The sequence below is a fragment of the Symphalangus syndactylus genome, chromosome 23 (assembly GCF_028878055.3).
Source record: "Symphalangus syndactylus isolate Jambi chromosome 23, NHGRI_mSymSyn1-v2.1_pri, whole genome shotgun sequence".
NCBI classification, from domain to species: Eukaryota; Metazoa; Chordata; class Mammalia; order Primates; family Hylobatidae; genus Symphalangus; species Symphalangus syndactylus.
The window spans coordinates 41,485,231-41,512,598 of record NC_072445.2 but is presented as its reverse complement, the minus strand read 5'-3'; the positions used below and the strand labels follow the sequence as shown (position 1 = coordinate 41,512,598).

The 27,368-nt window shown below is 45.0% G+C and overlaps 1 protein-coding gene and 1 long non-coding RNA gene across 3 annotated transcripts; one reads left to right on the top strand and one right to left on the bottom strand.

Annotated features, from left to right (window-relative positions):
* Nucleotides 1-485: 485 nt before the first annotated feature.
* On the bottom strand, nucleotides 486-26,892 carry TRIM31 (tripartite motif containing 31). 2 transcript variants are annotated; one of them, XM_055264762.2, is made up of 10 exons: nucleotides 26,454-26,892; nucleotides 12,498-12,997; nucleotides 11,758-11,853; nucleotides 10,477-10,707; nucleotides 9,059-9,081; nucleotides 8,104-8,219; nucleotides 5,201-5,275; nucleotides 4,130-4,195; nucleotides 3,502-3,822; nucleotides 486-2,434 (listed from the first exon to the last, which is right to left on the bottom strand). In XM_055264762.2, exons 1-10 carry the CDS (start codon nucleotides 26,458-26,460, stop codon nucleotides 2,298-2,300), a joined length of 1,572 nt encoding a protein of 523 aa, XP_055120737.2. In that variant the 5' UTR covers nucleotides 26,461-26,892; the 3' UTR covers nucleotides 486-2,297. The 2 variants fall into 2 exon arrangements, with proteins under 2 accessions (XP_055120737.2, XP_055120738.2); XM_055264763.2 differs by having other exon boundaries at nucleotides 3,502-3,684.
* On the top strand, nucleotides 5,273-14,826 carry LOC129473841 (uncharacterized). Its single transcript, XR_008654376.1, has 4 exons — nucleotides 5,273-5,420; nucleotides 7,714-7,838; nucleotides 11,828-11,949; nucleotides 14,673-14,826. It is a non-coding gene; the product is annotated as an uncharacterized lncRNA (long non-coding RNA).
* Nucleotides 26,893-27,368: the final 476 nt, after the last annotated feature.

Below are 27,368 nucleotides of genomic sequence, written 5' to 3'. Positions count from 1 at the left end.
CATCGAATGAATGGCCAGGACTCTCTTTGAGTAAATGAGCTTCTGAGAGGCTCCTAAAGAGGGGACCCCTATCCCTCACGGCTGAGAAGACTGTGGTCATAGTTCAAGGTTAAGGTCCAGGTTGGAAGACCTCCCCAAATTTAAACCTTGCTACAAAGTATTCTTTCATTTACTTTGAACCCTTCCTTCATTTACATCCCTTTAGGAACCAGGCCCTGTAGTGCTCAAGGAGGGTGGGAGAGTGAAACGAAAACGAGTGAGATGCTGCTTCTGTTCTCGAGGACTTCACAGTCAACTTGCGGTTAAGTGCTGCAGGGAGATGGCTGTAGTGGCTTTGGGAGTGTGCACACTTTTCCAACAGAAAGAACCAGGAACCCTGCCTGGGGAAGGCTTCCTGGAGGAGGTGAGGTGGAGCTGGTCCACGAAAATTGAGTGGGATTTCCAAGACATCAGTCTTTTGCGGGAAAAGAGAAATTAGGGCATGGTTTTAATTTAGTAAATATTTATTAATCAAGTACCCCATTCTAGGGTCTGTGCTAAGTGTCAGGGGTTGGTAGAGCCAGGAAGTATAAAATCAACTTAAGACAATTGGGAAAGATCTCCCTTTGGAGTAAGGAAGTTGAATCTGCACACAATGAAAGGAAACAAGGTAAAAGGCGCGAAGTCCATGACCATGACGAGGGCTGTGAGAACTGTAAATAGGGAATTTGGGCAGTCCCGGCTGATTCTGAATAAAAGTCCGGAAGGGCGTTACTTTCGGGTCTCGGCCGGTGTGTCCTCAGCCCTTGGTTGTCCCCTCCGCAGGGAGGTGAAGGCTGTTTATGTAATCGGCGGCGCCTTGAGGGCGACTGGGGGAACTGGATGGGGGAGCCTGGCCAGGGCTGACTGAGCGCCCCTGGAATCCGTGCTCCGGGCGTTGGCTCACTCCCGCCCCGACACCTGGGCCCGCCCTCCCGCTGCGCAGCCACGCGCCGGGCAGCAGGGTGGTCGGGCGGGCGACTCCCCAAGCCTCCTGCAACACCGCCCTCTCCCTACCGGAGCGAGGCGGCAGGAAAAGCCTAGAGACGCCCGGTCCCATCCGCCTACCCAGTCCCCAGCCGGGCTGAAGGGAGGAAGAGGAAGGAACTCATAATCATCCCAAACTGGCTCAAATCGTGGGTTTTACTGTCCAGAGGTCATTTCGTCTCTGCGTTTCCAACCTCCTCGCCCTTTTACTTTTTTGGGCTCACTCAGGAAACTGGAGCAGTCCTTCTCTGGGTTTAACCTCAGTCCCTCACATGGCAACACTAGGAATGATCAAGACTTTTGTTGCGGGTAGTGGTGATGTGGGTTTGAGAGGAGGATGCATCTGGACGTGGGATTAATTTTGGTTTCTGAGTATTATGAAGAACTAGAAAAGTTTTGCGTATGTCGGTTTTCAGGATGGGGTTCAGATGGGTCAAAGCCCTGTGCAGGGCCACAGGGGCTGCACGAGGTAAGATGGAGGAAGAGACAGAGGGACAAGCCGGGGTCAGTGGTCCAGTCCCCTGCGTCCGTCTTAACCAAGATGCAGCTGGATGCTTGCACGTGGCAGCTTTTTCAACCACCTGTTGATAGACGTTTGTTTTCCAGTCTTATCCTGTTACCAACTGTGCTGCAAAGAACAGCCTTGTGTATAGCCTTTTAGTGTATTTGAGCCTTTCTTTTCGACCCAGGCATATTGTAAGGAGAGAGGAACTGAGAGATAGAAGGAATATTTAAAGCAGGGCCAGAGAAATCAGGACTGGATCAGGAGGAAGCCCGAAGGGTGTAACCTTCCCATAGGGCTGCTGGAAGCCTAGCTTCAACCCTTCCAGCTGCAGCACATCCCAAAGTGGGGTTGTGGGGGCGAGAAGCGAGTGAGGACGAGATGCAGAGGAAGGCGAAGAACAACTCTAGCGACCCAAGGTGATCCGGGTGCCGGAAAACAGATGCTGGAAAAAGGAGATCTGCCCCGGAAAGGGGGCATGGAAAGTGTAGATGTGGGTGCTCGAGGTGGCGTCGTAGAAGACTACCTCTCCGCCCCAGTAATCCACGCGGACGCCCACTTTGTTCGGACAGACCGGGAGATCCTCCCGGGAACCGCTCTCGGTGAGCGCCTGGCACTGGGAGCCGGTGCTGTACAGCTCCTCGAAGCCGGTCAAGGGCTCCACCTCCAAGAAGCCCCGCCTAGGAACCAGCGCCAAGGCCACGCCCAGCACGCAGGCCCCGCCCCCGGGCCCTTGGAGCTCCGCCTCCCAGGAGCCGCTGCCGGAGCAAAGGCCCAGCGAGCCCAGCACTCAGCGGAACCGGTAGAAGAGTCGGGGGTCGCCCGGCTTCTGCGAACCGCCCTGGGATGCGAGGTCCAGCGTCACTATCTCATCCTGGGAAAGTATGAGATCCGGGTGGGCCGAGGCTGCGTCCAGTGTCACAGGGGCTGTATGAAGATGAGGAGAAAGAGGTGGCCAACCCCGGGTCAAGTTGTCCAAACCCCCTACCTTCCTCTGATACCCCCGTCCCACCCCCCGCCCCGCTCAATGCAGCCAGAGAGGCTTTCTCTTCCCAGTCACAGCCTTTGTGGTCCCCAGAGAAGTCTCAGGCCCGGCCCCGCCTCCTCCTCCTCAAAGTTAATCCCTAAATTTCACAATGTGTTGTTCTGCGGGCGCAGAGAGAAGTTCCTCATTGGTGGTGGTGGTGAGATCATTTCAACACCCGAAGATGAGACGATCTCTTCCTTGTCCATTTCCCGCGGCCCCTAATTCCCATGTCTAAGACAAGCATTGGGTCTAGTATAAGAGGTGTCGAGGCTCAGACCTTCTGAGGGCCAGTAATTTTCTAAAGCGGAGTTCCTCAAACACAGGGATGAGTGAAGTGTTGGAATACAAAAGGAGGAATAGTCATCCCCCGCCACACACACACACTTTTACTAGGATTCCACGTTCAGTCACAGTTTATTAAAGTTAGAACTGTCTCCATCCACCCACTACAGAGGCTTGCGTGGTGGTTCCAGTCTGCTAAATATTTCAGAATGGGGACCTCATTCTATCTACTGATTTATCAAATCTCATTAATTAATTTCCCTTGCTGATATGAGGGGTTGGGAGAGAAGGGGGACGTGGGAATGTAAGGAAGAGCGAGAGTGGTCGGGCTCATGGGTTTTGATGGACTGTGACCCAGGCTGGCGTTGCTCATCTCTGGACTTCACTCCTGGCTGAACAGTTGCCCTCGGTAAACAGCTGTTTAAAGAGTGCGGGGACTGCTGCAGGGACTTCCTTTTTCCACTAGGCGGCACCACAGCCAAAGTGATAAGAAGTCAAGCGTGAGGCGGATGGCTGGAGATTTTTTCCCCTCCTTTTGCTCAAGAACTCGTCCATTCCTTCTCCAACTCTCTTCACCACCACCCCCGCCCCCATCTCCACTCTCAGTAGCCGGAACCCTCCCCTTCTCCACTCCTTCGACCCAATTCCACTAACTCAAGAACCGTGGTCGCTCTCAGCCACTCACTCAGCGCCACTCTATGCTCCGAAGTCAGTGTAGCACCACCGCTCCCCGTGTTCTCTGAGCTGGCTTGGCTTGAAGGAACCTCACAAAACCGAGCCCGGATCGCTGTCAGCCACTCACTCAGCGCCGCATGGAGCTCCTCGAACAGCGCAGCGCCAAATATCTTCGTGTCCTGAGAGCTGGCTCCTTGACCAGAAATCTCAGCATAAGAGGCCAGGAGACGTACTGGAAAAGTGACTTTCCCAGCAGAGGAGGCCCGAAACAGGGAGTGGGATGGGGCTGAGGAGTGGTGATTTGGTGGCCCCGATGTAGTTGTTCTGCCGCCTTTGCGGGAGAAGGAAAGGAGAAGAGAGGTCAGCGGGAGCACCTCAGCAGCAATCCTGCCAGCCAGCACAGCTGAGCTCTAAATACAGCAGGAGGGATAGAGGTAAAGCTCAAGAAAGTACCCCTGAACAAGTCGGAGCGCCCTCTGTTTCCTGGCGGAGGTGCAATTTGGGGAGGAAATGAGGAAATGGAATAAATGAATTCATTCATTTATTCATTTATTCCATTTGGTGGAATTGGGTGGAAACAGCATTTTGACCACCTGTAGACTTAGAGGTCCCTTAGTATTCAGAGACAGGACTCTTACCTGGAGAAGATGACCTGGGCTCTGAGGTTTTGTTGATTTTATGATTATTTTTCTGTAACAAGCCCCCTAAGAATTGGGGAGAGAAAACCAATTTGGTCTTCATAACCAGAAGCTGCAAACTAAAAACAAAAACAAGCACCCTGCCATCATCAATCAGAACAGCCAATGGTTCTCAGTGGGGCCCATTCCCCACCCAGGGGAAGTGTGGAAACCTTTCAGGTTGTCTCAGTGACAACAAGAGGGGGGTTCTCTACTGGCTTATAGGGCTTTCTGGGGCCTGGGATGCTAAGCATTTAACAGGGCAAAAGTCATGGAGCATAAAAAAGATGGCCTTTCTAAACACCGGTAGCTCCTTTCGTGGAGAAATGCTGGTGGAATAGGATCCCTAAATCCTGCTCTCTGGCTTTGGAATGCATTCTGTATCTGTAGTTTCTGGCTTTGGAGAAATGAGTTCTAATTCTCTCTCTTTCACTTAATAATCATATGACCTGGCTAACTTACCTCCCCTCCCGGAAGCTACGTGGACCTCACTGTAAGTTGCAGATAATACCACCTACCTTGGAGGATAGTTGTGGGGTTTTGAAATATTAGATGTGTACATAGTGGTCCTTTAAGAAACGGTACTTCTACTGTTATTATCTTAGGTGGCAGAACCATAGCTAATGACTTTAGCACAGGCTGTTATTACAGTGGGTCTCCATCCCCTGAGCTGTCCTGACCTCACACCCAGAGGAGTTTGCCGCGAAACCTGGTGCCCTGTAGGGGAGCAAATACTACAGAGGTGGAGCTGCCTCCTTCTTGTCCCACTTTTTCCTCTTTGTCTCTAGGAGTGAAGAAATACATTTGTAATTTTCTATTACTTCTGAATACTTCAAAGTTTGGGATTAGTGACTGTTTTGTGAGTTACCTGAGTTTTAAAATAATAAAAAAACGATATGCCTGTTCTCTCAATTGGCTGAGGAATGGGCATTCACTTATATCTGGCCTTCATGTAATCATAGAGACACAATTCTTCCCCTTTTCTCATTTTCCCCAAATGGCAGGAGCAACCAACTATCATTTCTCACTTACAGCTCTTCATGTCATTTTTATTCATGCTTTTGAAGAATCTGTTTTCATCTTTTTTCCTATCAGCCTGGAGGTGGTCTGGGGAATAAAGAATGGGATGAAATGGTGAGAGTCCAGAGGGGTTCAGCAAAGAACTCAGTATCACACAGCAAGGCACTAATTTGAAATGCCTGGGAGAAGTAGAAGCTGCATTTGTCTCTCATATTCTTATTGGACCAGGAAGGTATGAAACCCTTGAGAGATGCCATTTCTGCTTTCCTGTGGTGGCTGCCTAGCCCAGCACTGTCCAGTATGAATGATGAATGTAATCTGAGTCACAAATGTGAGCCACTTACATATTTTTAAATTTTCTAGTAGTCACATTTAAAAAGTAGAAAGAAACTAGTAAAATTAACTTTAATTATATATTTTATTTAACTCAATATTCTCAAAATAATGTTATTTCAACATGTATTATAAAAATTATTGCTATCTTTTACAGTCTCTTTTTACACTCAATCTTGTGAAATTAATGATTCTTCACATATAGCATGTTTGAATTTGGACTAGCTACATTTCAAGTGCCTGTCAGCACATGTGGCTAGCAGCTACTAAATTGGACAGTGCAGAGCTAGCCCCTTTCTCACTGCCTGACAAAGGTAGGTGCTCAGGACAAAGAGTGCCTTGAGGCCTTACCCTTTAGCTTCAGAAGGCCTACTGTGGGGCTAACCACCCAGGAGCCAGGTGGGGCAAGGGGGGGCCCCACTCTCCTAAAGCCTGGATGGCAGTCCTGCCCTCTTTCCCATGAAAGAGGGCTTGAGAGGGGGAACGAAGACACAGCTCCTGCAAGGGGAGGCCGAGTGCCTTCATGTCCCAGTCCATCCCTGCCGGAAGAGACTCTTTTTGCAGGTAGAGGATGAGCCCAGAAGTTGGGGACAATGGCCCATTCCTGGCCTAGATTTCCTGTAGGGGTGCTGGACTGAGTGAAGAGTTATAGGGTGGAGCCCCTAGATGAGGAGCTACTTCTGGCCCCAGCACCCTTCCGCCAGTGTCCTGCCGCCCCAAGACAGCACGAGACAGCCTGGGGCTAGGTAGTGGGACAAGCGTGGGCAGCTTCCCTGAGAGCCACCAGCCCAGTCATGGGGACTGCTCAGGGGAGACTCGGGGGCCCTCTTAGGAGGGGTCTGCAAACCTAGAGCATAGGAAACACTGCCTGGGAGCACTTCACCTACAAGGGCCTTTAGCCGCTTCAGGGCCCAGCCACACCCTTCTCCATGTACGCGTTCCAGACCCAGTCACCCCGAGCAGGGAGAACCAACCCTCATAATAAGAACTGTGGAGATTGGACCTGTGGTATAAGTAGACTCCCTACCACCTCCTGTATTTCCTGGGGTTTAATAGGGCCAGGTGGCCATTATGCCTTCTTCTTTGGGGTAAAAAAAAATAAAAATAAGAGGAAAAAAAAAAAAAGAAGGAAATAGGGCCAGGTGGGAGTTGGTGGACTGTGTGTGTGTGAGTTTGTGTATGTGAAAGTGGGAGAGAAAAGGGGGATACAGAGCAGACCACACCGGTCTCCCCAACTCCAAACCTGATGAAGTGGAAAGGGCTGGGCTCCTTTATTGAAACTCCAAACTAGAACCAAACTATTCTTGACCTGAAGAGCCCATAAAGGTGCTGGATCGGGCCGGGCATAGTGGCTCACGCCTGTAATCCCAGCACTTTGGGAGGCTGAGGGGGGTGGATCACAAGGTCAGCAGTTCGAGACCAGCCTGACCAACATGGTGAAACGAAACCCCGTCTCTACTAAAAATACAAAAAAACTAGCTGGGCATGGTGGTGTGCGCCTGTAACCCCAGCGACTTGGGAAGCTGAGGCAGGAGAATCGCTTGAAACCAGAAGGCAGAGGTTGCAGCGAGCCGAGATTGCGCCACTGCACTCTATCCTGGGCAATAAAAGCAAAACTCCATCAAAAATAAATAAATAAATAAACAAATAAATAAATAAAGTTGCTGGATGGGCTGAGATCATGCCCAGTGGGATGGGAGGAGCTGGACAAAGCAGAGCAGTTACTGGACAGAAGAAAAGCTCAGACAACAAAATTAAGAACAAAACAAAACATGCTTTCCTGTTTATGTCTGCCGAGTGGAGATTCCTGGCTGAATGGGTGGAGATCTTGGGGCATTGCCCTGGTCCTCCTTTTCCGTAGTCCCAAGGGGAAGTGTTTGTGTATGGGGGTCTGGGGGTTGGGGTGGGGGAGGTGGGTGTGGAACTCCAGGTGATAATTTCAGAAGATTCCATCTAGCTGTCTTTATGCCCACCTTAGACCAACACAGTCTTCACAGTAACAGAAGTCCTTACAAATATCAACCCTTCTTCCTAGTTGCAAACACAGACAGGTTAATGAAAAATATCTGGACGAACATCTAAAACCCAAGTCATCCACTACTGTTCTGCTGATTTCTTTTTCCCTGTAAGGCTGGAAGAGGTTTCTCCCCAGAATGTCACTGATTTTGAATTTATTTTCTCTTCTTCTATAGGCAGCAGGAGACACTAGTGTGCACCAGAGAAGGAGAAGCCAGAGATGACAGTCCCTGCCTGAGGCCATCTCTGGTCCACCAGACAACTCAGCACCAACTTCCCAACAGCCACTGCTCTAGGCCAGGTGTCCACGTGGGGAATAGGTCCAGGCCCTCTATGGCTCTCGCAGGAGTCAGGGAGGCAGATAAATAACATATCACGAAGACAGAATGTAAGAAATGCCTGGGAGGAGGCATACTGATGCATGGAAAGTACTCAGCCAGGAGCCTGGCACTAGAAGGGCCCAGGGATTGTTGGCATGTATGAGTCACAGTTCCATTTCAGTGGAGTGAGCAGGGAGAGAATCTCCTAGAAGTAGGTGAATAGATAAAATACAGCCTCTTCCTTACCTTTGAATTTTTTCAGGCTCCCTGTGATGGAGTCATGTCTTGACTTTGCTTCACTGAGTTTTTTCTCTAGTTCCAGAGGAATAGGGGTTGGGTTGAGAAACTGAAACTCTCCACTCCTAGGAAGATGTGGTTGAGCTGGTTGGTGAGATCAGGAGATGAGGTGTGGGAGAAGGAGGATCTGAGACATGGGATTGAGAAATGAGGGGATGAAGACCTAGGGGTAGAACTGAGAGCGGTGTCTCACGCCTGTAATCCCAGCACTTTGGGAGGCCAAGGCAGGTGGATCACCTGAGGTCAGGAGTTCGAGACTAGCCTGGCCAACATGGTAAAACCCGGTCTCTACTAAAAATACGAAAATTAGCCAGGCTTGGTGGCAAGTGCCTGTAGTCTCAGCTACTTGGGAGGCTGAGGCAGGAGAATCACTTGAACCTGGGAGACAAAGGTTGCAGTGAGCTGAGATTGCGCCACTGCACTCCAGCCTGAGCAACAAGAGCAAAAGCTCCATCTCAAAAAAAAAAAAAAAAAAAAAGACCTGGGGGTTAAGGGATAGTGAGCTAGGAGTCAGAAAGCCAGGGCTAGGGATGTGGGGCAGGAGTGAGGTAGGGCATAGGGAGATATGGAAATGAAGATGGGAGGTGGAGACAGAGAGGAGAGAAAAAAACAGGGTCAGGGAAATAGAGTAGGGGACCCAGGAGCTATTCAGTTGAGCAAAGGGGGCATTCAGGAAATAGTAGAATCTGTGCTGAAGAAGGAGGAAGCCTGAGAAAACAACCAACCACATGCTAATAGTATGGTTGGCATAGGCCTTCCCCGGCTGCAGCCTAAATGTGTGAATGCAAAATTAGAGGTGGGTGGGTATTTCTGAGAGAGGAAAGTTGACCGCATTTGGATATATGTTGAGAATTGTATGTGGATGAATCAGTAGGCAAAATGCATTTGGGGTGGCCCATCATACCTGCACAAGACGACTTTGATATCCTAGAAGAGAAAGAGAAACAGCACAGCCTCAGCACTTGGCTGATTCCCAGGGGCCAAGGAGGAGGTACAGAGCCTGCTGGGTGTGGGGCAGAGCCAGAGAAGTAAGAACCCCTCCAAGTCTCTCTTACCCCATCCTCCTCCCCTCTCCCCACCACGGAGGGCTTCTCCAAGAAGCACTGCTCTGCCAGTAAGCAGAAAAGTGTTTTGACCTCAAGAAGAACTGAGTGAAGAAGAGAAGGGTGAGATTTAGAAGATGAATTTGGTTCTGAGACTGAACAGGGGAGCCCTGCTAGCCAGGGCAGGAGAAAGGCTAGAATGGCTTTGCATGATCTTTCTTAAAATAAATAAATAGGTTTTTGAACCTGTGGGAGAATAGATGACTTGAGGAGGGATCATCTCAGCTTGTTTTAAGCACCAGCTAGACCTGCACTGTCCAATATGGTAGCCACCAACCACATGTGGCTGCTGAACATTGGAAATTGTGGCTAGTGTGACAAAGAACTGAATTTTTAATTTGATTTTTACTAATTCAAATTTAAATTAAAAATAGAGGCCGGGCATGGTGGTTCACGCCTGTAATCCCAGCACTTTGGGAGGCTGAGATGGGCAGATCACCTGAGGTCAGGAGTTCGAGACCAGCCTGGCCAACATGGTAAAACCCCACGTCTGCTAAGAATACAAAAATTAGCCCGGGGTGGTGGTGGGGACCTGTAATCCCAGCTACTCGGGACTTGAGCCTAGGAGGCGGAAGTTGCAGAGAGCCAAAATCGCGCCATTGTACTCCAGCCTGGGCAACAGAGCAAGATTCCATTTCAAAAAATAAAATAAAATAAATAGAAGAAGGGTAAAGTACTTTTTCCATTAAACACAACTTTATTGATTTGGTAGGACTACATTTTACTTTAACAATCGACAATTTAGCATCCGAATTGAGATGTGCCAAAGTGAAAAATATACACACAATTCCAAAGACTCAGTGTAAAAAAAAAAAAAACCACCACCAAAAACCCAGAATGTGAAATATCTCATTAATACTTTTAAAATATTCATTACAGGCTGAAACGATAATATTTCAGATATATTGAGTTAAAATATTTTATTAAAATTAATTTCACTTTTATCATTTTAATGTGACTAACTATAAAAATTTGTAATTCCATATGTGGCTGAAATTACATTTCTAAATCACACGTGGCCAGAAGTATATTTATGAATTACATATGTGGCTCACATTTTCATTCTAATACATGCGGCTTACATATTGCTATTGGACAGCACTGGGCTAGAGGTAGGATGGTTGGGGCGATCTCAGGTATTCTGCCAGGGGTCCATGCTCTGACCTGAGACTAGGGATGGGCTGCTACCTCTCTGCAATTCTGCCCCCAAGGGACTCACCTCCAGCAGCTGCCTGGGTGGCATGTTCTGCTTGGTCTTCAGGGAATCAATGAGCTTCTTGAGATAGTTCAGCTGTGGCTCAGTGGAGGCAACATAGTGTTTCCCTGCTTCCGTTCCCTCATGACCCAGCCAGTAAATCCGTGACAGCAGGAAATTCTTCTCCTCCTCTAGGACTTGATGCAGGAGTTCAAATTCTGTGAGGATCCTTTGCTTCTCATGTTCTACCTGGTCCTAAGAAACAGGGACAGGCAGAGGATGAGAGGATTGCCTTGAAGGTCCTTCTAGCCCACTTTATTCAGCCATTAATTTTATTAAGTTTATATGGAATTCCCAACCAGAGCAATGTGCCAGGGCAGACCCGGAAGAAAGGAAAGGAGAGGAGAACAAACTTTTAAAAGCACCTACTACGTGCTCAGCTTTAAGAGAAATTATTAATTTATGGTTTACCACTTGCCTTCAAGGAACTGTCTAATACATTTCCAGAAGGCTTTTCAGTTTATAATCTTTCATATAGATTTTATTCCTTTCACACACGCAGGAAAATAGGTAAGTGGGGTCACAATGTCTTCATTTTCCTTCTGTCTCTTTTTTTTTTTTTTTTTTTTTTTGAGACAGGCTCTCACTCTGTCACTCAGGCTGGAGTGCAGTGCACGATCACGGCTCACTTCAGCCTCATCCTCCCAGGCTCAAACAATACTTTCACCTCCCAGCCTCTCTAGTAGCTGGGACTACAGGCGTGTGCTACCACGCCCGGCTAGTTTTCTTTTTTTTTTTTTAATTAAGAGGAGAGTCTCGCTATGTTGCCCAGGCTGGTCTCAAACTCCTGGGCTCAAGTGATCCTCAGCCTCCCAGAGTGCTGTGATTACTGGCGTGAGGCACCGCGCCCGGCCAATGTCTTCATTTTCTAATTGGGGAATCCGTTGAGGGCGCAGCTCGGCCTTAAAAACCTGTTCTTGCGATTCTAAGACCAGCGCGGGTTTTCCGTGCCCCACCTTGTCTGCAGGTGGAGACTGAGCAGTCAGCCCGCTGTAATAGCGAGGCCGACGCGGGAGGTGATGCCGCCTGGCGGGTCAGGTGCTGAGGCGCAGAGGAGAGGACACGGCTCAACCAGCCATGCCAAGCCCTCTGTCCCAGTCTGTTCCTCTGGCGCTCTGTTCTGATCTGCGCCACTCTTTCTTTATCACTGGATCTTTTTCCGAGGGGTCAGTGTAATAGGGGATTCCAGGAGCTTTGGCAGAGATGTCTCTGCTTCCAGAGATCGTGAGATGGAGTTTTTCTTACCGTAAAGACATCGACCCTGTGTACACCTTGTGCCTTCACTTGTACTGTCTCCTTCTCCTTTTGCTGCAAGACTTGGATCTGCTCTTGAATCTGCCCCTGCGGAAAGAGGGCCGTTTGGACAGGCTGTGCCTGGAGATTTCTGGCCTCATAAAGTCCTCCTGGTCTCTTAGGAGAGCTGGTGACACTCTCCAGGTGAGTCCTTGTGTAATTATTAAGGACTCGCCTTTCTCAAGCTGGCGGGAAAGGGGTTGCTGGGAAGGGAGAAATCTGGAGCCTAAGTGACCTAAATGACCAGAACATAGTTATTTATGACTAACTAGGACTATGGATGGTGCTTTGGAATTATCAAAGAACTACAAACTTCCCTTCATCTGTCCTACCAACAACTTTAAGAGAGATGTTTTGTTTTTGCCATTTGAAAGGTGAGGTACCTGAGGCTCAGAGAGGTAAAGTGATTCCTTGCAGGTTGCACAGTAAACTCACAAGACTGGACTTGAGCCCAAACCTTCTGAGTCAAATTTTCACATCCTTTCCATTTTCCATTGCACCTTGATTTAGAGAGTCAGCAGTTCCCTAGATTCAGCTCTTTGAACCCACTGTGCCTGCCTGCAAGCTGCCTATTCAAGCCCAAGGGGTGGGGGCAATGGGGTGCAAATCCTCAGTGGGAAGGTAGCAGTTTCCAGGGCCTCACTGAACTCCTGGGCTGATGGGGGAACAGGGAAGAAACCTCAAATGCCTACCTGATAATTCTGAGCAGCTTCTTCTATCAGGCTGACATTATGGGATTTGTGGTCCTTGGATTCACGACACACAAAACAGAGGAACTTCCCATCATCCTCGCAGAAATAATGGAGCATCTCCTGGTGCCTCGGGCATGTAGGCTCTTTCCTTTTGGACTGCACCTCAGAGGCTTGTAGAGCTTGGATTTTCTCCACCAGATTCCACAACAGTGAGTTGAACCTGATTGCGTTCTTCCTTACGGAAGTTTTGCAGAGGGGACATTTGAAAAATCCACATGATGTTTCCTCAATCTGAGTGATGCATTTGAGGCAGAAATTGTGCCCACAGTCGATGGTGACAGGTTTCTGCAGAATGTCCAGGCAGATGGGGCAGATCACTTCCTCTTGCAGTTTGTTCACAAACTGCCCACTGGCCATGACAGAACAACAGGGCTGTTTCAAGACTGTAGGAAGCTGTGCCAAGTCTGTAGGAGTCCCAGAGTCCACTGTGGATACTGTTTCTAGGAAAGGAGAAGGGAGTCAGACAAAGTGGAGGTCAGAGATTCTGCCAATTAGTTAGAAGAGCAGAGAGAGAGGAAAAGAAGAGGGAGAAAAAAGTAAAGAAATGATAGAAAAGGGTAAAATTTAGGATCTAAAAAATATTACAAAGAGAGGAAAACAGATGGGCAGTCCTACCTTGCTACCTCTTGAGAACAAGTGGATACTTTGAATGTGTAATAGGCTGCTTATAAAGTGAAATAAGTTGTCCTGAACTTTGGACTAAAGATATGTTTGTGTGGTGGTTGACTAAGATCAGAATGACCGGGGCACAAAACACCACTTATGGGGGATTTCCCATTCAGCTCTGAGTAGGGAGTGGAGGGGTAGGTGGTGATGCCTACTGAAAGGTCACAGCCAGTTCACTGCAATGCTTTGGGCATCTTGTAGGCAAAGTTCAAGCCTTGGTAGAGCATCTGGAAAGTAAGGGAAGGGCAATTCTCTACCTCAGGTGCTTTGGCTCCTCACAGAATTTTGTGAAAATGTGGAGGTTATCATCACCTACCTTGGGGAATTTCCAGTCACAGGGTCAACCAACCACTCCCTAGTTCAGTAGGATAGGCAAGGAACTTCCCTTCTAAAAAGTTATTTGTTTCTGCACTTTGCTCTTGCCCCTGGTGATCTTCTGCCTCCCCACAGCACCTGTAGTAGTCTGTCCTCTGTTGATTTTTTTCTCTGTGTGTCTCCAGTACGCTGGTGTCTCCATGCCCATTCTTTGCTTTGCCAATTCTGTCTATATGTGCTTCTTCTTCCTTCTTGGTGCTTCTCTGATCCCTGACTTGCCTTCTCCTATGGCTTTTGTTATGACTAGGAATATATCAACCAGTGTCACATACATTCCCTTGTGTACATTCATGTCCTAACCTTCCCTCCTTGCCTCTTGTCTTAAGGAAAAGGGTGTTTCCTCCCTACCCCTTCTCTTGGTATAGCTTCCACCCTCACCTCCTCACTCTCCATTATCAGCCGTCTGTCCCCAGCAAGAAGTACACCATTAGTTTTTATCTGATCTTAATCTTAGGTCAAACAGGGCTTGTGGGTGATTTTATAATAATAGCCAGAGTGATCATACACTCTGCTTTGCCTGGAACTATCCTGGGTTTCACTTTGTCCTGGTGTAATTATTAATAGCACCTCCTTTCACTTTCAGAAATGTCCAGTTTGGACTATAAATTACATGGCTCCCCTTACAGCAACTGCTGTAAACCAAAGACTTTCAGAAATGTTATACCTCCAGACCTTTCTGTTTGTTTGCTTTAGGGTTAAATTAAAACAGCCTAACATCTTTAAATTGTTTTACTTAAACTGCTGGCCCCTAAAAGCAGAATTAACTTTTGACAGGTTTTGTTTGACTGGCATGATGATTTAGAAAATAATGATAATGCAGATGCCTTTAGAGAGGGTGGCTATGTTCCCCACCACTCTCTGCTACCTCACATCTCCTCAGCCCTTGAAGGCATGTGACGTTATAACCCTGCTTTATAGATTTATTTTGCTTATATTACCTCATTTAAGTCTCACCTGTAAGAAATTATCTTTATCCTTTCTCAAAACAAAGCAACTCAGTATTCTTCAGAATCACTTGGAAAACTTGTTAAAATTCAGATTTGCTGAACTCCAGCGGAAACTTTGTTTCAACAGGTCCTTGGTGGAGCCTGATGATTGACATCTTAAGCAAATTCTCTGGAGATGTCGATGCTCCTGATGGAGGCTCACACATTGATAACCCCTGGTTTAGAGACACTACTAATTGTTCCAGCTCATCCAGCTAATAAACGACAGATCTCAGACTTAATTCCAGGTTTCCTATTCCACATTAAGTCTTCTTTATTCTTTCTTGTTTCAGCATTAATGAAAACAAATAGTAATCTTTAAAAATGATAAACAAATATTTTAAAAGAACATTGGTATTTCAATGAAGCTGGGCAAGCCAGCAGAGAGAATGAAAATACTCATATGAACACCACTGGAGAGTTTCAAACAACTATCACCAAACAGGTACTGATGGCTTCATGAGGAAGGAAATTTAGACTTAAAAAAGGAGAATCTATAGTGCTTCAAAGGTGCTTTACTCTCTCAGAATTATTATTGTTATCCTGGGTTATCCATCCACTGGACTGAATGGAGATATATATACATATTTTTTTTCTTCTTTTTTTTTTTTTTTTGAGACAGAGTTTCACTATTATTGCCCAGACTGGGGTGCAATGGCATGATCTCGGTTCACTACAACCTCTGACTCCTAGGTTCAAGCGATTCTCCTGCCTCAGCCTCCCAAGTAGCTGGGATTATAGGCACCCGCCACCACACCCAGCTAATTTTTTTGTATTTTTAATAGAGACAGGGTTTCACCACGTTGGCCAGGCTGATCTTGAACTCCTGACCTCAGATGACCCACCTGCCTCAGCCTCCCAAAGTGCTGGGATTACAGTTGTGAGCCACTGTGCCCAGCCCTTGAATGGATATCTTAAACTCTTAGTAGGCTCAGTAGTCTGAAACCAAATGCCTCCAGTTTGCAAGGGCTAGGGTCTTGAGAGAGTTGATATTGTGTTAGTTCCAAAGGACTTCCAAGCCAATTCTGAGGCATAGAGTTTATAAAAATTAGCCATAGAACAGGAAATGATGCAGAGCTCTCATGCACATGAGACAGCTGTCACACACAAGGAAGCAGACACAGAGCCATGCAGCAGCCATGCACAGATCTGGAGGGGACCTGCCAAGACTAATGGGATGAGACACCTTATCAGAGGCCAGTGAAGGCTAGAGGCAGCTCAACTGTCAGACTAGACAGCCCCACAATGTTACATAAGCCTCCCTGCATCAGGATTCCAGCTACAGAAGCTTCCCCTGCCTCAGGATTCCCATTTCTGGGCCAATGTGAATTGGTAGAATGTCTATGGAGGAAAATAACGTGATATGTTTCAAAACTACAAATGCTCATTCCCTTTTTCCCAGAAATTCCATCTCTGGGAATTTAGTCTACAGACATACTCACACATATAAATTTATTTTGGACTTTGTGGTAATGTTTGCATTAGCAAAATATTAGAAAACAACCTAAATGTACATCAGTATGGAAATGTTTACATAAATTATAGCCCAGCTTTATAATGGAATAGAAATAAAAAAGAATCAGGGAGTTCCTTATTTACAAATGGAAAATATGGCCAAGATATGTTGTTATGTGAAGAAAGAAAAAAACAAACAATGCAGAAAAATGCATGTACTATGCTACCATTTGGGTAGAAAAAATATACTTATTTTCTTGAATATCCAAATAAGTTCTTTCTGGAAGGATAAGAATCTAATAACTAACAATGGCTGTCTCTAAGGAGAGGGACTGACTAGCCAGGGAACAGGGGTGGAAGAGAGGCTTTTCTCTGCATGACATATTACATTTTGTGAATTTTTAATTGCATAAATACATTAAGTTTTTTTCTTTTTTAGTACTTTTTATGTTATGATTTTACAACATTAAATAGTAAATCAAAAAATGGACAGAGAATGAAATGGGCATTTGCAGAGCAATAAAACCAATTAAGCAATAAATACCTGAAAACAGTAATCTTGAAAATGCACGCTGAACTCATTGGCTCATGCCTATAATTCCAGCACTCTGTGAGGCCAAGACAGGAAGACTTCTTGAGTGTAGGAGTTCAAGAGCAGCCTGGACAACATGGTGAAACCCTGTCTCTACAAAAAATACAAAAGTTAGCTGGGCATGGTGGCACGCACCTATAGTCCCAGCTTCTTGGAAGGCTGATGCAGGAGGATTGCATGAACCTGGGAGATCGAGGCTGCAGTGGGCCGTGAGCATGCCACTGCACTTTAGCCGCCCTACTGCACTCCAGCTTGGATAACAGAGCGAGACCTTTTCTAAAAAAAAAAAAAAAGAAAGAAAGAGACAGAGAGAAAGAAAGAAAGAAAGAAAGAAAGAAAGAAAGAAAGAAAGAAAGAAAGAAAGAAAGAAAGAAGAAAGAAAGAAAGAAAGAGAGAGAAAAAAGAAAATGTCAATTAAAATAAAAGAAGATATCATTTTATATCTTGAGTTTAAGTCTGGAATATCAAATATAACCAAGGACATGGAGAAATAGGTACTCCTATACCCTACTGGTGAGAGTATAAATTACAGTAATTTAAAAATATTTAGTAGAATTTAAATGGTGTACTTTCATTTCAAGGTTGTGTAATGATAATGATGATGATGAAAATACTACTACCAGTAAATAAAAGCTAACATTTCTTGAATGCTTACCATGTGCCAGGCACAGTCCCAAGCATTTTGCCTATTAACTCATTTATGTAGGGAAGTATTATTATTCCCATTTTGAGGACAAGTCAATGGAGATCAAGAGAGATTAAGTAATTTGCCCCAAAGGTCATTCAGTAAGTAAATAGTGGAATGGGGGCTTGAACCCAGGTAGCCTCTAGAGCCTTCTTACACCCTGTATGATTCTGCCCCTCTAGAGAAAACCTTGCACATGTGCACTCAGAGATGCATGTAACAGTATTAATATCGGCCAGGCGCGGTGGTTCACGCCTGTAATCCCAGCACTTTGGGAGGCCGAGGCGGGCGGATCACGAGGCCAGGAGATCAAGACCGTCCTGGCTAACCCGGTGAAACCCCATCTCTACTAACAATACAAAAAATTAGCCGGGAGTGTTGGCGGGCGCCTGTAGTCCCAGCTACTCGGGAGGCTGAGGCAGGAGAATGGCGGGAACCTGGGAGGCAGGGCTTGCAGTGAGCCGAGATTGCGCCACTGCACTCCAGGCTGGGCGACAGGGAGACTCCGTCACAAAAAAAAAAAAAAAAAAAAAAAAAAAAAAAAAAGCAAAATAGTAAATAAATCCTGTATCAGGGTTTTTCAATGACAGCACTGTTGACATTTTAGGCTGGATAATTCTTTGGTGTGGGGTGGTCCTGTGCACTGTAGGATGTTTACCAGCATCCCTGGCCTCTACCACTAGATTCCAGTAGCACCCCTATCCCCCAGTTGTGACAAACAAAAATGTCTCCAAGCATGACCAAATATCCCTGGGGGACAAAACCTCTGGTGGAAAACCAGTGATCTGTATGCAGTCATATGGCTAGGTCTCAAAACAGTAATGAGTATGTGGTGATTTATATACACTTAGAAACACACAACACTTCATATAGTTTGCAGTTTCCGTATATGTGATAGAAGTTTAAACACAAGGCCTGAAAGGATACATACTAAATTTATGGCAGTGTTTGCTTCTGGGAGGAGAGAGAGAAAGAGAGAGAGAGGAATGGAACTAAGAAGAGAACTAAATGGACAGAGGGAATCTCAAATTTATCTGTAATATTTAATTTTTAAAAATTTGAGGCAAACATAGCAAAATGTTTGTATTTGTTAATTCTAGGTTGTGGTTTTAAGGTGCTTGGTGTATGATTTTCTATTATTTTCTATATTAAGTTTTTCCAAAATAAAATATTTTAGTTAAAATAGGAAAACTGTAGAAAATGAACAATGGATAGAAATAGAAATAGAAATTCAAAGGAATTCTAAAATAAATTCTAAAATTAAGAAAAAGTTCAACTCCTTCCCTACTACTCAGGAAAATACAAATAATGTGATACAAATACAAAAATGAGATAAACTTTGTACTCATCAGACTGGCAAAATTTTTCAAAAATGTCCAGAGCTGATGAGGATGTGGAAAAATGGGACTCTTCATATGTGGCTGGTTGGAGTGTGAATGGGCATTATCTTTTTAGAAAGCCTCAAGGCAAACGACTTAAAATGCATTTGAAGGGTCACTAGAAAGAATATTATAAGAAAAGTAAAATGCACACAGGATTTCAAAAGGGTTTTTAGGCTTCAAGATAAGTCAGGGACGGTGGGGTCAGAATGAAGTCAAGGGACAGCTTACACAGAGATACCCTATAACCAGTCTCCCAACAAGAGAGCTAGATTTTATTTAGTTAAAAATAGAAATTAGAAACAGGAGGTAGTAAAAACATGGTTTCTTTCTCTTTCTTTCTCTTTCTTTCTTTCTTTCTTTCTTTCTTTCTTTCTTTCTTTCTTTCTTTCTTTCTTTTTCTTTCTCTCTCTCTCTCTTTCTTTCTTTCTTTCGTCCTTCCTTCCTTCCTTCCTTTCTTTCTTTTTTTTCAAGACAGAGTTTTGCTTTGGTTGCCCAGGCTGGAGTGCAATGGTGCGATCTCAGCTCACTGCAACCTCCGCCTCCCAGGTTCAAGCGATTCTCCTGCCTCAGCCTCCCAAGTAGCTGGGATTACAGGGCTGTGCCACCATGCCCGGCTAATTTTTGTATTTTTAGTAGAGACAGGGTTTCACCATGTTGATCAGGCTGGTGCTGGAACTCCTGACCTCCAGTAATCAGCCCCCCTCGGCCTCCCAAAGTGCTGGGATTACAGGCATGAGTCACGGCACTTAGCCATAAAAACAGTTCTGTTTAAAATACCAGAATGATTAAAATGTTTGCTTTCTGTTTGCATGTATATCATCCCATTAAAAATAAGTTTAAAGTTTTCTATAGAGATTATATACATGCAAACAGAAAGAAAAAAAATAGGAGGGCCATCAAAATAAATGGAGCAACAAAGGTCAGTTTATATATAGCAGTCAATATAACATTGGGCTGAATTGCTCAACCAAAGGATCAGTCACGAGATTAAAAACCCCAACAAAATGTAAAGCTCCCTTTCTTCCTTAGAGAAACCCATTAAAACATAGAAGCATAAATCCAGAGATAGTTTAAGGGCTGCTGTGCCAGTGCAAATGGAAGAACCTCATGACGGTCTCACTCCTCTCCCTCTGCCAGGAGAAACTGCAGTCCTCCTAACACCGCGACTCCAACTTAGGAGCAAGGGCAGAGGGAAGAAGCTGAAAAGGCCTGGCCTTCACTTGACTCAGTTATCTAGATTATTTAAATTATGGGATTGGCCTGTGGAATGGTTAATTTTATATGTCAACTTGGCTAGGCTGCGGTACCCTGTTATTTGCTACGGTTATGCTGCTTCTACAATAAATGACATCAGAGAAAAGTGGTTGAGAGAAAAGTGGCAAGAAGAAATAAAAATATGCTTGGGTTTGAGGATCTAAATGCCCCTATCAGAACACATCAGACTATGTAATATTCTTGTACCACAGAAGTACCCTGTCCAGAGCCTAACACAGAGCTCTTGCTAACTCACTCTGGGAACCACATTTTAATAAAGGTACCCGCAACTGGGCTGCCTTGAGAGAGGGCACTTGGATGGCAAGCAGCTTTGAAATCTCATTTCAGGAGGCATGAGGAGGGTCTCGTTGGCCTTGAGAGACTCAGGAGTACAGAGTGCTGCCTTCCAGATGCGGGGAGGTGTGTGGTGGATGTCTGTCTCTCCCACGGTCTCAACACTTCTATGCAGATTTCTGTGGGCTGAATTGTGTCCCTCTCACCCACTGCTCCAAACTTGTATGATGAAGCCCTAACTCCAAGAACCTCAAAATGTGACTATATTTGGAAATAAGGCCTTTGAAAGTTGATTAAATTGTTGACAAAGAGTCAAACTCTATAAAATATTCAAAGAGATGTATTTTGAGTCAAATCTGGGTGACCATGGCCCATGACACAGCCCTCAGGAGATCCTGAGAACATGTGCCTGAGGTGGTTAGGGCACAGCCTGGTTTCATACATACATTTTTGGGAGACATGAGACTTCAATCAAGTACATTTAAGATGTACATTGGTTAGGTTCAGAAAGGCAGGACGACTCAAAGTAGGCGGCTTCCAGGTTATAGGTAGATTTAAACATTTTCTGGTTGACAGTTGGTTGAGTTTATCTAAAGACCTGGGATCAATGGAAAGGAAATGTCTGGGCTGAGATAAAGAATTGTGAATTGTGGAGAGAAAAGTTTTTTTTTTTTTTTTTTTTTTTTGAGACGAGGTCTCACTGTCACCCAGACTGGAGTGCAATGGCTCGATCTCGACTCACTGCAACCTCTGCCTCCCAGGTTCCAGCCATTCTCCTGCCTCAGCCTCCCAAGTAGCTGGGATTACAGGCATGCACCACCTTGCCTGGCTAATTTTTTGTATTTTTAGTGGAGATAGGATTTCTCCATGTTGGTCAGGCTGGTCTCGAACTCCCGACCTCAGGTGATCTGTCTGCCTCGGCCTCCCAAAGTGCTGGGATTACAGGCGTGAGCCACTGCACCCGGCCCAAAGTTCTTAATGTGCAGAGGAAGCCTTCAGGTAGCAGGCTTCAGAGAGAATAGATTGTAATTGTTTTTTATTAGACTCAAAAAGGGTGCCAGGCTCTTGATTATCTCCTGGACCTGAAAAAAAAGGGAAAAGGGGATTCTCTATAGAATGTAGATTTTTCCCCCACAAGAGACGACTTTGCAGGGCAATTTCAAGATATGGCAAGGAAATATATTTGGGGTTAAAATATTTTGATTTCTTTCCTTATTTGTTATGTAACGTTATGCCAGAGCCAGTGTGGAAAGTAGGCCACATTATATAGGGTCAAATAAAACCCCTCTGATGAGACTTTATGGTTTGTAGGGCGTAACTCCCCAGGCCCCTTAGGTAGAAATTTGGGCAAGAGAAGAAAAAAGGTCAGAGTTTAGTCCTCAGAGTTAAAATAAGCCCATAAGAGTGGACCTTTGTCTAATCTGACTGGCGTCTTCATAAGAAGAGGAGATTTGGACACACAGAGAGGCACCAGGGATGCTCCACGTGAGGAAAGACCTTGTGAGGACTCAGTGAGTAGACGGCCATCTGTAAGCCAAGGAGAGAGGCCTCACAAGCAACAACCTTGGTCTTGGACTTTCAGCCTCCAGAACTTTGAGAAAATAAATTGCTGTTCCTAGAGCCACCCAGCCTGTGGTACTTTGTTATGGAGGTCCTGGCAAAAGAATACACAGATGAACTCCCATATCACCGCAGAGCCCACCTTCCATCCCCACAACCCCAGATCTGAGTTTCCAGCTCTTCACAAGGGGTCTCCCAACGCTTACACCTCCTACTGGATGGAGCAGTGCTCATCTCCTCTTCCCTCTATTGCAAACTTCAGTGCAAGCACTCCACAGTCCTGCAGCTGCAATGTGAGCCAGTTTAGCCCCTCTGCACTGTATGTGGGCAATATACACCAAAATTATTTTAAAATGCACCTAAGACCTTTTGGCCCAGTAGTTTCATGTCTAAAAATTTTCCCTAAGTGAAGCCATCCTCACAGGGTCAACAATAATTCTGGACAGAAATATAGTTATAATTAAGCCTTAATCAGGCTGCACTTTGACTCACTTCCTTGAAACCAAAAGTCATGTAACACTAGATACTGACCAGTCATATCCCCATTGTTGCTATAGGTAGGATTTCTGACATAAGAATCAGCCAAGGCAGGAGGATTGCTTAAAGCCAGGAGTTCGAGACCAGCCTGGGTAACAAAGCAAGATCCCATCTCTACAAAAAAAAAATTATGAATTAAAAAAAATTTTTTTAAAGAATTGCTTAAGCAGATCCTGAATTTTAGCAGAACAGCTGATGACAACTAGTTTAAGACCTTCACAAAGGAACTGTTTTCTCAGCTTGATAATACAGCCTCTTCATCTCCTTGTCCCATGACTTCACCCTGCACTCTTCAGCCAATCACTTTGGCCCACTCCAAAATCTTTAAAATCTCTAGCTCCAAATTCTTTGGGGAGATGGATTTGAAGTTCCCTTCTATGTCCTCATTTGGTGGCCCTACGATTAAACCTCTTTCTCTGCTGTAACCAGGTTTCAGCTTACTGACTCTCTGTGCCTGTTGGGCAACAAATCTATTATGGTTACATAAGGAAATAATCAAAAGCATACATAGTCAGAGAAAAGAAACCAGAAGGATAACTTATTTGTTTATTACAATGGATTCTTATTACCATGTGTCAGGCATAATTCTAGGCACTTGTATTACAGTGAATAAAGTAGACAGAAGCCCCACCCACTGAGAGCCAGGCAGTAAATCAGCTAACCAAATGAATCATACATTAGGAGGAAATATTTTTTTTTTCACATTAAAGTTCTAAGGAGGAAATAAATATTATGGAGGAAAAAATAAAGCAGAAAGGGGGTATGAAGAGCAGTCGATATGGTTCCAGTTTTCAATAGAGCTGCCAAAATGGGCCTGAGAAGGTGAAAACTGGCATCAACTTGCAGGCAGTTAACAGCAAGTTGCCAACAGTTGTTATTGCTTGTTGGTGAAATTATGGGTAATTATATTCTTTTATACTTTTCTGTACTTTCCAAATATAGTACAATTAACATACTTGCTTTTACAATTTAAAAAAATCTCACAATAAATGTTACTTAAAAAAAAACCTGACACCTTCAATTGGTCCCCATTTTCTACAGAATAAAGTCTAACTCCTACTCCATGGGCCTCTTCCCTTTCATCTAAACTTATCTTTCTTTCCTTGACTGTCTTTTCCAGTCGGCCTTATACCCTGTGACCCAGATTTGCCAAATAGGGTTGTCAGATTTAGCAAATAAAAGTACAGGACACTCAGGTAAATATGAACTTCAGATAAACAATGAATAATGCAATATTTGAGACACACTAAAAAATTACTTCTTGTACATCTGAAATTCAAGTTTAACTGAGCATCATATGTTTTTCCTGGCAATGTGACAAGTGATCTTCCTTCCCCTTTGCTGGAATAATCTCTTTTCCATCTTTCCAAATTTTTCCAGCTGATCAGAGTGTGGGGAGAAGGGATGGATGTGGGTGGGAATGAGAGATAAGCCTGCCTATCAACTCCTGTATTTAATATAAGATATTCCTAGGGGCCAGGTGCAGTGGCTCATGCCTGTAATCCCAGCACTTTGGGAGGCCGAGGCGGGAGGATCACCTGAGCTCAGGGGTTGAAGACCAGCTTGGCCAACATGGTGAAACCTTGTCTCTACTAAAATACAAAAATTAGCTGGACATGGTAGTGCATGACTGTAGTCCCAGTTACTTGGGAAGCTGAGGCAGGAGAATCACTTGAACCCGGGAGGCAGAGGTTGCAGTAAGCCGAGATCGCGCCACTGCACTCCAGCCTGGAGACAGAGTGAGACTCCTCACCAAAAAAAAAAAAAAGATATTCCTGGGGAGAAGTTGGGTGGTGGAGGGTGGGGGAACAAGGGTGGGGCATTGTAAAAACATCGTAAAAGGGCTCATTTTTTGATCTTGAATTATGACTTTCCTATAGAAAAAAATTGCACCTTTAATTGGAGAACAATGGCCCAGGTGTCAGGTATAGGTGAAAGTCCAAAGTTCTCTTCAGAAAAGAACTCTATTTTAGTTATACAGAACATTTATTCAAATCTTCCACTATTTATGTAAAATATCCTTAGTCAACGTTTTTAACCCAAGAGTGTTTTTAAAAACTGCTTTTTAAAAAATAAAAATCTTTTAAAATATTGAACCATTTATGGGGGCTTTAAAAACAGACAGCTTTTGTTCTAAATGAGGATGCCTCTCCTTCCATTTGTCTGAGCTAGCCTTTGCCCCCATGACCCCCTACTCCATTTATTAGCTCCACAGAGACCTGACAGCACCTTAAAGTTGATCCCTGAGTCAGACTGGTCCTGTCTCAAGGTCAGCTCACATCTGAAATCAAGCCTCTGCTGAGTCTGTGGAGTAGAAGGCTGATACTCCCTTCTCTACTGCAAGACAGCAGTGTGCTCTGGCCCACAGTGGGCGCAGAACTGCTGGGCCCAGGCTGCCAGAAACTTCTGGGCTGGCATCCAGCTGCTCCAATGCACAAAGCCAGCTAACGTGGACCAACCATGCCAGTGAGTCCACATTACAGATGGACGGGAAGCAGTGGGATTCAGTACCCAGGGGTAGCAGTCTAATCCCTACCAAAGCCAAATTCTAGAAAAATTTTCTACTTAAGATTGTGAAAATAAAAGCTCTTACCCATGACCATGGTTTTTCATCTTGACACCCTCAGCACTTACCATGGTTCCTGGCACAAAACAGCTAATTTTTCAGTTGCCATACTAAATAGCCATTTTATACAGGCTCTCTATATTCCAATGACAACAATCTTTAGGCAACATTGTTAAGTGACAGAACAGTGTTTAGTATGCAAAACTTTGCTTAATAAAAGGGAGAAATACCAATATATATAGTTGTATTTAACTTCTATTTACATAAAGAAACATGGAAAGGATACACAGAAAACTAATAAAAGTGTGTACCGGTGGGCCAGGGACAGGGGGTAGTGGTAGATGGAATGAATGAAGAAGGGCAAGGTGGTCACAGTCCTACTTAATCTATACCTTTTAATATATTATTTTTTGAGCCAAGTGAATGCATAACCCTTTAAGTTACATAGTTAAAATCATCTATTTTTGGTTATATAATTTTGTAGTAGCAAAAAACTGAACTGAAAAATAGGAAGCTATTTGCTCTGTTTCTCTCTGTGGTCACATAGCCTCTCATGTTTAATTCTTTCTAGGCTCACAGATTGACCAACACAGCCACCATACTTGAGTTTCCATGACTTTATAACTCTAGTTCCCATCACTGTCTCAATCTAGATTTCCTTTTCCCCAAAAAAATCTGCTATGTCACTTGCTATAATTTCTAGCTCTCTGCCAAATGTTGCACGCGTGGCTTTTATCCTTTTGAAGATAGCATACACATTGTTATACAGTCTATGCCCAATAACCCCAGAGTCTGGAAGCACCATGGGTCTGATTCTGTTGTCTGGTTTTTTTGTTTGTTTGTTTGTTTGTTTGTTTTGTTTTTTTCTTTTCTTTTTGAGACAAGGTCTGGCTCTACAGCCCAGGCTGGAGTACAGTGGCATGATCTCAGCTCATTGCAACCTCTGCTTCCCAGGCGCAAGCCGTCCATCCACTTCGGCCACCCTAGTAGCTGGGACTACAGGTGTGCACCACCACGCCTGGCTAACTTTTGCATTTTTTGTAGAGACGGAGTTTCACCATGTTGCACAGGCTGGTCTCGAACTCATGAGCTCAAGTAATCCCCCAGCCTCAGCCCCCCGAAGTGCTGGGATGACAGGCATGAGCCACCGCACCCGGCCTGTTTCTGCTTTTCTTATGGCAATCTCGCCTCTCTGGGGCTTGATTATTTTTGCTTGTTTGCTAGATGCATTTGAGGCCTAGGATGCTGTTATCTTCTTCCCAGAATGATTGTTTTTGACACTAGCAGTTTAGAGTCACTTTGAACAAGTTCAATGGTTACTTGAGATTTTCTGGGCTTGGGACACCATTTCTACTCCCTTTAAGCCTTTAAAGGCTGCCAAAAATGCAGCTTGGATTCTTAAACTCTCTTCAGCAAATGCTCCCAGTACAGAAGCAACCCCAGTTGCAGGCTCACCTCCATGTTCCTTTCCTTTCCCAAATTTTGGCCCAGCAATTCCTCACTAACCTTTGAATATTTAAGTAAGATACTTAAAAATATTTTACCCAGCATTTTTAGTTGTCTTCAAATGGAGGCTTGGTCTGAATTACTCAGTCCATTAATGGAAGCAGAAGCCCTTCTGATGCAGGCCTTAGTTTTTCAGTAGTTTGCTCTTCTCAGGGCCTTAGCTTTCAGAAAGATTCTCTTTTCTGTAGTAGTAAAGTCTATATAAAGTCTGCATGGACTTTTCTTGCATACACACATTGCCGCATCACCTCCAGTCAGGGCTGGAAGAGAACCTTGCATGTTACACATCTACTATTTCAGAAGAGCTGGAGTCAGAGCAGTCCTCTTCACTGGGCTCGGAAACAAAAAGCCTGCTTGTGCATATATTCAGGCTGGGACCTCCAAAATCTAGACACATAAGTGCTCCAGCTTTGAGAATTCTAGCTTCAGTGTGACAACGGCATAAGGAGTTGCCCTATGGCGTAAAGGCCCCTGTGAGGTCTCAGTTTGCAGACCAGGATGTGACAAGGAGATTGGAGCTGCAGTCAGCTCTAGAGGCCGCAAGAGGAGCCAAACAGCAAACAGAGGTGCCAAATGCTGCCTTAGAAATCTGTAAGCCAGCTAAGAGTTCTGCAGTCTCAACTAAACAAAACTTTTTTATTCCATTGGTTTGGGGTGTACTGTTCTTAGAGCTTTTACCAACTGAATTAGTCTGTGGTGTCTTGAAAGATTGGGGGTCTGCAAGGAAAAAGCTTGGAGGCCAGTTCTCTGAGGCTGCCTTTGTTGCAGGAAATAAAATGTAAATCTTTCCAGAGCCACAGTACTAGCATTTGGAGACTACTCTCAGGGGCCTTTGGGCTTACGACTTTCGGGGCTCTGGTCCTCTGTTTCCCTATCAGTAGAATGGAGACGGCTACTCTGTGAGAAGCCCGAGGTGCTCAGGACCCAAGTGAGGAGCCGGCAACCTGAAGTCC